Source organism: Corythoichthys intestinalis, chromosome 13, assembly GCF_030265065.1.
Source record: "Corythoichthys intestinalis isolate RoL2023-P3 chromosome 13, ASM3026506v1, whole genome shotgun sequence".
NCBI classification, from domain to species: Eukaryota; Metazoa; Chordata; class Actinopteri; order Syngnathiformes; family Syngnathidae; genus Corythoichthys; species Corythoichthys intestinalis.
This window is the reverse complement of record NC_080407.1, coordinates 4,980,944-4,990,224: the sequence shown is the minus strand read 5'-3', so window position 1 is coordinate 4,990,224 and position 9,281 is coordinate 4,980,944. Positions and strand designations below refer to the sequence as shown.

Here is a 9,281-nt window from a genome sequence, read left to right as displayed (position 1 = left end):
TATTTAGGTTTCATGTAAAAGTAACACAAAAGCCTATACGACACGTGTAGTGTGTGCCCATTAATATGCACACATGTAAATGAACATAGAGTGCACTTGACATCAATGCTTATGATAATGACCCGTGGGTGTGTGATGCACTTTAGGCTATTTATGTGCAATGAGATGTATGCTTTTGTTTGAATTGACGTAATGCTAATGTGAGATTTACATGCTAGTGTCATAACAAGGATGGAACATGTTAGAAGTGCATAAGATTGACATGAATCTGTGATTGAACACCATCTAGTGCTATTGTTGTCAACTGCAACTGCTTGGACATTTTTGTCGGTGAAAAGATGCCATGCGATAAATATTTGCTTATTTCTGGGTGGAGGTTGGGGCTCCGATCTTGCGTCGCCCCAAGGCGGCTCCTCGCTGTTCTCCTGCCTCCGACTTCCGCTCTCTTCTCTGGCTGGATATCCGCCCTGTGCTCCGTTGCGGGTCGCTGGCTGGGCGCCGGTGTATCGGCGGGGTGTTGCCTGCTCCGGCGGGGGACCCTGCGCTGCTCTAGGCTTGGTGGGCCGCTGGGGATCCCGTGGCGTGCCGTGACGGTTGGGAGGGTTGCGGCTGTGGCTCGTGGGCCGGGTGGGCGGACGGGGGTGGGCGTGGAGTTGGTGGCGCGTCCCCTCTTGCCATCCCTGAAGGCCGGTTAATGGGTGTGCGGGTGGCCCGGGGGACCACCCTGGATCTCGGGGGGGGGGGGGGGGGGGGGGGGGGGCTCATTTTGCTGGGCTGCGGGAGGAGGGACGGGCTGCGCTAACCACCCCCCTCCGTCCGCCCTTCTTCTTCCCTGGGCTGGCTGGGTGGGGGCCATGGCCCTGGATTGGTGCCCGCGTGGCGTCTCCGCTTGTCTGCGTGGCTGTTGCGTGCCTTGTGGGGCTCGCGTGCGGCTGGATGCGATGGGGCGCGCTCGGGTAGGGGGTCCCGGTGCCGGGATTGGCGATTGGACGGCGTAGGGTCGGTCGCCAACGGGCTTACACTCACAAGGGACTCACACGATTACTGGGTTCTAGATCACAGAGCTGATTTGTGTACACTCCACCCCACAGGTGTCAAACCGATTCCAGAAAGGGCCAAGTGGGTGCTAAATTTCGTTCATACCAATACCGCGCAGAGAATTTAACCATTGAATTCCTACTGAAACAAGCAGCACCTGACAAAGTTGAACTGATTACACATGTGAAAGATCTGATTGGTGAAAAGGTGTCCTCTTCATTGGTTGGAAAGCAAACCTGCACCTACTTGGCCCTTTCTGGAATCGTTTTGACACCTGTGCTCAACCCCTTTCAATCACTTAGCTTATAGACTCCCCCACCCCCGTCCCCCTCTTTCCCTGGTCAACAGGCCCCCCACATGGTGTCAACCGGAAATGCATCTAGCTGACGATAGCACCAACATATGTGTAGACCTCCAATGTATTTCTTGTTGTAGTTTGTGTTTCCCCATAACCCCTTCCTGTTCGCTGCTTTGTCATAATAAACGAGGTATGTTGAATGATCACAATGGGAGTATGTCAGACTCTTAATGTGAAACATTAAAACTGTTAAGACCATCCGGGTACTTAAGACGTCCATTTTCCGTGTCAAACAGCTGAACAGGACAGGTTTAAAATAAATAAATAAATATATTAATATTTGCTTTGCAGCAGATCAACTTTTAAATACGACAAGGCTTGGAATTCCATTTTTTCTTGAGTGATCGGTCGTCCCCAGTTCGCTAGAAGTGAGAGATGTTATTTTTGCAGCCGATTTTGACACAAGCAGGGGGGCTTTCTTGCTGCACGTTACCATGGTGACTGTCACTCAAGTCTAATTAAAACACACCCACACAATTCACATCTAGCAGTTTGCCAAAAGATTTTTTTTTTTTTTACATATATTTGGAGAAAAAGCTTGACCTTTTTAAGAGGTGCCCTCAATTACAGCGCACAGGCTTTTAATACTTAAAATTTAATGTGCTGAACATATCTTGAACCAGCTGTAACTGGATACAGAACGTGGAGGTGTGTGTGTGCGTGCTTACGTGTGTGTGCTGGTGCCACATAAGATACCCTTACTGACAGAACGTCTGGGCGCGTGCGAGTGTCACCGTTTGTACATTGGATGGTCAAATAAGTAATAATTTTTTTTTTTAAATAGGCATTTCCAATGCAGGCTTTCTTTACTGGTTAAGAATTGCTTATTGTATGTCCTACTCTAGTCTTTCCTGACCTCCCTTTTAACCTTTTAACCGCTGTACCACTTCCTCACATGGAGTCCCATCAGTAAATAAACTCGTGACTACTTTGTTACGCTACCATGTTTTCTGTATCCTTAAAATGAAGTGCTCTATATCTTTGTTTTATGCAGTGTACTTCAAATGGATTAAACGTCTATCAGTGGCAGCTAATGACTCAATTCTGACAATTTTCTGTATAAGCCTCCTGCTCCTCAACATAGTGAACATAATGCATTTCGCACCTGTCGATATTTTTATCTTTTGGCTAACGGACTATCTTTCCACTTGTTTACGCGTTAGGTGGGCCTTCTGTGTGTTTAATTTGTGCAGGAACATCATCTCCTCAGTCCTAATCCCTGCATAAGAAGCCCCTGTGTGGTTTTGCACGTCAACAGAAGGCTGAGTAATTAATGCACATTAGAGGGCCCAATAATCTTTGCTTGTCTCTGCATGGTTGTCATTCCAAACAGCCATCTGTCTATGCGTCCGTCCGTCCGTCCACCAAGCCAGTCGGAGTCTTAATCCAGCCCGAGCTAATCTTCCACTGATCTGAGGATTGCACTGCTGAGTTGCTGGGTTTCCTCTCACCTGCTGGCTGAAACATGCTTGACTGACTGAGTGGTGGAGCTTCGATGGACGATGGCTGTCCGTCGATCGCCGTCCTCTACCTGGACAGGTGAGGGTTTTGACAGTTACAATAGTAGGAAAGCAATCAGTGAGCGGGTTGTGTGGGGTAATCAACTGAGGTGACGTATTGAGTAATACAGCTGTAATTTGTGTTTGGATTTAAATGTTTTTTCTGTTTTATGTGGGTTTCATACCAATTATCTTAATCTGTGTTTGTGTGCTAGACTGCAAATAAGGTGAGGGAGTCACCAGGGATGAGAACTAATGACAGGGTTACCGGCAGGACTTCAAAATTCTTAAATTTATACATTTTGACTCAAAAAGGCAGTGAATTCCTTCTGGTTGGTCTTAAATTCCTGAAATTTAAGAAAAAAACTTGGGGGACTTTTCTGACTGTTTTTAAGGTTTATACGGTTTACATTTAGATTATTTTCTAAAGGTTTAGGAGTCCAATCCATTTTGACTTTTTAAAGGGATACTCTATATGGTTTACAATGAGGTTTTAAGAGTTCAGGACAGGGGTCCCCAAACTACGGCCTGCAGCCACAGTTGGTTCGGCACCCTGAACAAAACAAAAACAAAAAAAAACAAAAAATTTGTTTAAAAAAAAGAACCCCCCCCCCCCAATACTGTTAGTTATTTCCTGGCTTTTTTCTGTGAAAAACCCAGAGACGGTTATTTGGTTATTATCTATTTAATTAATAGTGTCATTATTATTTTATATTATATTATGTTATATCACATCATATCATGTTATATTATATTTTGAGCTGTCAAAATCATCGCGTTAATGGGTGGTAGTTATATTTTTTATTTAATCACGTTAAAATATTCGACACAATTAATGCACAAATGCCCCGCTCAAACAGATTAAAATGACAGCACAGTGAAATGTGTACTTGTTGTGTTTTTCGGAGTTTTGTCGCCCTCTGCTGCCGCTTGGGTGCGACTGACTTTATAGGCTTCAGCACCCATGAGCATTGCGTAAGTAATTATTGACATCAACAATGGCGAGCTGCTAGTTTATTTTTTAATTGAAAATTTTACAAATTTTATTCAAACGAAAACATGAGGAGTTTTAATATAACATTTCTATAACTTTTACTAACATTTATCTTTTAAGAACTACAAGTCTTTCTATCCATGGATCGCTTTAACAGAATGTTAATAATGGTAATGCCATTTTGTTGATTTTTTGTTATAATAAACAAATACAGTATTTATGTACCGTATGTTGAATGTATATATCCATCTTGTCTTATCTTTCCATTCCAACAATAATTTACAGAAAAATATGGCATATTTTATAGATGGTTTGGTAATGAACTCGATTAAAATTTTTAATCGTTTGACAACCTTAATTATATTATATTATTTTTATTTTATTTACTTTTGTTCCGTGAAGAATCCAGAAAGGGTTATTTGATTGTGGCTTTCTGAAAAACAATTCATTTTTACATTTAGGCACTCCTGCAATTGTCACACTTTTTCTTTTACAAACTGACCCCGGCCCCTCATCAGAGAAGGGAAGGGTTATGTGGCCCTCACAGGAAAAAGTTTGGGGACCCCTGGTTTTGGACAAGAAATTCTCTTCTAAGCGGTCTTAAAAAGTCTTTTACTTGATGAAACCTGTAGGAACACTGTAATGATCTTTATCAGTTAAAATCAAATCCTGGCTCAGAGTGAAACATTGTCATTATTTCTCAGGCTTATGCATTAACTCTTATTTACTGACTCCAAATGAATTCACCAGTAGTAAAACTGTACCACATATATGTTGTTTTAACACACAGCGTTTGAGAAAATGCCAATCCAATCGTGATTTGACGCAGCTCCAACGATGTAATCGGCAAATCTGATTACATAAAAGCATAAGTATTGGATGCATGTGCATAAATATGCCTCTCGACACATATCCTGTGTCATAAACATATGCATGAGGGATTTTCTCTCTCCTCGGGTATTTGGTGCTGGCGACCCTCCAGTTGCTAGGCCTCCTTTTACTCTACAGTGCGACCCGCAGTCAGGCTGCACAACCACAAAAAGAGCCAAATGCGACTCCTGCCATGTAATTAACGTATTCCCCCCCCAAAAAAGTAATCTTGACCTACTCATTAGCATATTGTGCATGTTAAAGTAGAGAAAACACTCAAGCAATTCTGGTGAGAGAGCTGTCCGCGGTACTGAAAGGAGAGCACAGTACGTAGCCCGGTTGGTTACTATGGCTACAGATGTCAGTATCCCTAAATAACCACACGTCCAAACCTTATTATTAAAAGAAAGACAGTGGCAGTCTTGACTAAAAGACAGTTCGATGCATTTGAAAGCCAACATGTACTTGAAAGTGCAACAAGTTGATGTTCGAAATAAAATTGCTTGAAAGCGCAAGATGTTTGCGACGCTTCTTACGGCAACATTTGTGTAGTCATACATAGGCTTCATAATGTATTGGCGGGGCGCGGGGCCGATTCATAGGGGGCCTATCTCCATCAAAGCTGATCGAGTGGAAACACAAAGAGCTTTTTCCGTTTAAAATTCTTGTGAATAAATGCTAAAATCCCTGAATTCTTCATAGATATGGACGTAAAACAGTCTCGATTCTTGGTTAAAAGCAAAAAAAAAAAAAAACAAACGTGCAGTTAGCATTTACTTTACGTAAATATTGCAAACTATGAGGCTAGTCAGTAAGGAAATTAGTGGCCGGCACATCACAGATAAAAAGCTTTTTTTGTTGAAAATTCTTGTGAATAAATGCTTAAATCCCTGAATTCTTTATGAATGTGGACGAAAAACAGTCTCGATTGTTGGTTAAAAGCAAAAAAAAAACAAAAAAAAAACGTGCGGGTAGCATTTATTTTATCTAAATATTACGAACTATGATGCTAGTAAGCAAATTAGCGGCCGCCATATACCAGAAAAAGAGCTTTTTTCGTTTAAAATTCTTGTGAATAAATACTAAAATCCCTGAATTCTTTATAGATATGCACGTAAAACAGTCTCGATTCTTGGTTAAAAGCACAAAAAAAAAAAAAAAAAAAAAAAGACATGCAGTTAGCATTTATCTTACGTAAAAATTGCAAACTATGGAAATTTGCGGCCGCCATATCACAGACAGAGCTTTTTCCGCTTAAATTTTTTGTGAATAAATGCTTAAATCCCTGAATTCTTTATGAATATGGACGAAAAACATTCTCGATTGTCGGTTAAAAGCAAAATTTAAAAAAATGTAGGGGTAGCATGTATTTTATCAAAATATTGCAAACTATGATGCTAGTAAGCAAATTAGCGGCCAACATTAACAGACAAAGAGCTTTTTCCGTTGAAAATTTTTGTGAATAAATCCTTAAATCCTTGTATTCTCTCTATATATGGACGTAAACAGTCTCAATTCTTGGTTAAAAGCAAAAAAACGGACAGTTAGCAGTTATTTTACGTAAATATGTCGAATGTGCTGCTAGTCTTTTAAGTCACTGTTGCGGCCCCCTGAGTACAACAAATAGCTTTTTGCATTTAAAATTATTGTGAATAAATGCTTAAATCCCTGAATTCTTTATAGATATGGACATAAAACAATCTCAATTCTTGGTTAAAAGCAAGAAACCGGGCAGTTAGCAGTTATTTTACGTAAATATTTCAAAGTATAATGCCAATGCTGTAGCGGCTAATTTCCCCAATTGATTTATTCACAACGTTTCAAAATACATGCATGGTACGAAAAATATAATAATTACCTTGAATCCTCGAACAAATCACCCCTCAACAAACAATCCTTCCTGTTTGTATGCGGTACAGCTTTTGTACTTTTTCAACCTAAATCCGGCGTTAGATCGCTGCATGTGACTAACTGCTAATAAATGAAGCGGAGTGTGGGACGGCCCCCTTCGGGAAGGCGTGACTCAGTGAATGGGGAATGAGTCATTACTATGCTTTACGATGTCGGTTGACTGACGCGAGAAAAGTCTGAAAAAGACAGTTTCACGGGGACGAGAGAGCAGAGCAGGAGTTGGGAGGAGGCAAGGGAGTGTGAAGCCGTTGCAAACGCAATGCTACTATGCTAGGTGGCTCCAATCGGCTCTGGCTCCAATAATACCTAACTGTAGCCGGTAGCCTACAAACTACGCCCACATGATGCTTGGGTAGATACCATATATATACAGAACTAGATGCACATGACAGACACGGCGGCATGAGCAACATGTATAATAAAGAACTAGAAGCGTTAGTAAACAGCCGCCATCTTAAAGCAGTAGACTTCTCAGGAAGGCTGTGTTGTAGAAAACCTTCCTAGCAAGCCTCAGTAACTTTTTATCTAAATCGACAAAACTTAGCTTAAATCTATCTTTAAATGAAAAAACAGTTTTAAAACTTACACATGTGGAAAATAGAAGGGAACTCATGGAATAACAGGAGCAATTTTAACAACTTTAACGGTTGATTCACAACATTAAATGACTTCCACACATAGCAAAGGTTACTATCTAGTTATCGCAATATCCGCAATACACCTGTCTAGTTAAGTTTAGGGTAAAGAATTGGGCTAGGGCCAATTTTCCCCAAAGCACTTTAAACTTCACATTGTGTGGCCGTTTTTTAAATTTTATTTATTTATTTTTTATTTATTTTATTTTATTTTTTTGAGAAAACATGAAAATTATCACCAGTTACTTTGCCAAGTAACTAATTACGCTTACATTCAGGTAACTGAGTTACTATCGCAATTACTTTTTGGGAGAAGTAATTTGTAACTGTAATTAATTACTTTTTTAAAGTAAGATTAACAACACTGGTGACTCACATCAATATATTATGAAGTCTATGAGTCATAGTCATCAAAATTAAAGTTGTATTGGTAATTCCTTGAATTCATCAGCTGGTTGGTTCATTTGCCCGTCCCGGTCAAAATAGAGTGGACGTCTAGCGCCGTGTATGGCACTGAAAGATGAGCATTCATAGCCAGTGCTCCCACTTTATATCACCCCCAAAAATAATTGATTTGGTTTTTCCAGGATTCAAAAAAAAGTTGCTGTAGATGATACTGTACATTCAAATCAATACGGCTGAATCATCCAAGATGCTCCACTTTCTTTTGTCCCTAGTGAGAAGTATTTTCAGAGTAAACAGTACATCGTGCACAGAAAAGTGAGACAGTAATGTTACATCTTTTAAAGCTGTAATACAGTCAATTTTTCTTCACTTGAATCCTAAAAATGTCCGGCAGAGTCCAGAGGGAACGGACGAGGCTACGTCCCGGTGGCTACGGCTCTCAGCGAGTCCTCGTCCATCCACAGCGACGCCCTCTACCAGCTGACCAGGGACGTGTCACGGGTGGGCCTGGAGCCGTTTACTGAGAGCATTTTGGAAGTGGACGCTGAAAAAGAGGAGGCTTGGAATGAGGAAGCTCAAAGTCTACTTAAGGTGACTTATGTGTCAATTTAGTCAATGTACAGTATTGGCGCCCCGTCAATTCTGTCAGATAATGCTCAATTTCTCCCAGAAAATGATTGCAATTACAAATGCTTCGGTAGTAATATCTTCATTTATTTTGCTTACAATGAAAAAAACACAGAAATCATTATCATTTTACACAAAAGTCCAAAAATGGGGCGGACAAAAGTATTGGCACCCTCAGCCTAACACTTGGTAGCACAACCTTTAGACAAAATAACTGCGCTTCCGGTATCCATCAATGAGTTTCTTACAATGCTCTGCTGGAGTTTTAGACCATTCTTCCTTGCTCAACTGCTCCAGGTCTCTGAGATTTGAAGAGTGCCTTCTCCAAACTGCCATTTTCAGATCTCTCCATAGGTGTTCTATGGGATTCAGGTCTGGACTCATTGCTGGCCACTTTAGAAGTCTCCAGTGCTTTCTCTCAAACCATTTTCTAGTGCTTGTTGAAGTGTGTTTTGGGTCCTTGTCCTGCTGGAAGACCCATGACTAGACATGTGTCGGTATGAGATTCTGACGGTATGATAACCTTAGGCAAAAATATCACGATTTCACGGTATCACGGTTATTACAATTACAGCTCTAAAATGTGTTACTTTGAGATATCTGGTTTATAAAATATATACTAGTATATACTTTTTTACACCCATCCCCCAAAACAAAAACAAAACAAAAAAAATGAAAGAAAAAAATGAATGAATAAATAAGATTTCTGGCTCCGTGTTGACCTTCACGTCGAGGAGTTCCGGTAAGAAATTCTAGCCACTTTCACCCCTGGTTAGACGTCCAATCTTTTTAAATTTCAAGAGGCTTGCAGCAACTACTACAATTTTAAACTGTATTTTATGTTTACGTGGTTTATAGTTGTGTGGTAATTCATTATTCATGACACCATGAACAAATGAATTCGACTCCTATAATTATTGAGCTTTTATAGTATAGCTTTATAA

At 40.6% G+C, this 9,281-nt stretch overlaps 1 protein-coding gene across 3 annotated transcripts in view; it reads left to right on the top strand.

The window, feature by feature from the left end:
- Nucleotides 1–827: 827 nt before the first annotated feature.
- ano2b (anoctamin 2b) overlaps nucleotides 828–9,281 on the top strand; it is a 64,641-nt gene continuing 56,187 nt past the window's right edge. The window contains exons 1-2 of one of the 3 annotated variants that reach the window (XM_057854405.1): nucleotides 828–2,935; nucleotides 8,105–8,301. In XM_057854405.1, coding sequence (XP_057710388.1) covers nucleotides 2,899–2,935; nucleotides 8,105–8,301 — 234 coding nt within the window. In that variant the 5' untranslated portion in view covers nucleotides 828–2,898. The remainder of the gene's footprint in view (nucleotides 2,936–8,104; nucleotides 8,302–9,281) is intronic. The other 2 variants (XM_057854406.1, XM_057854407.1) reach the window with 2 other exon arrangements.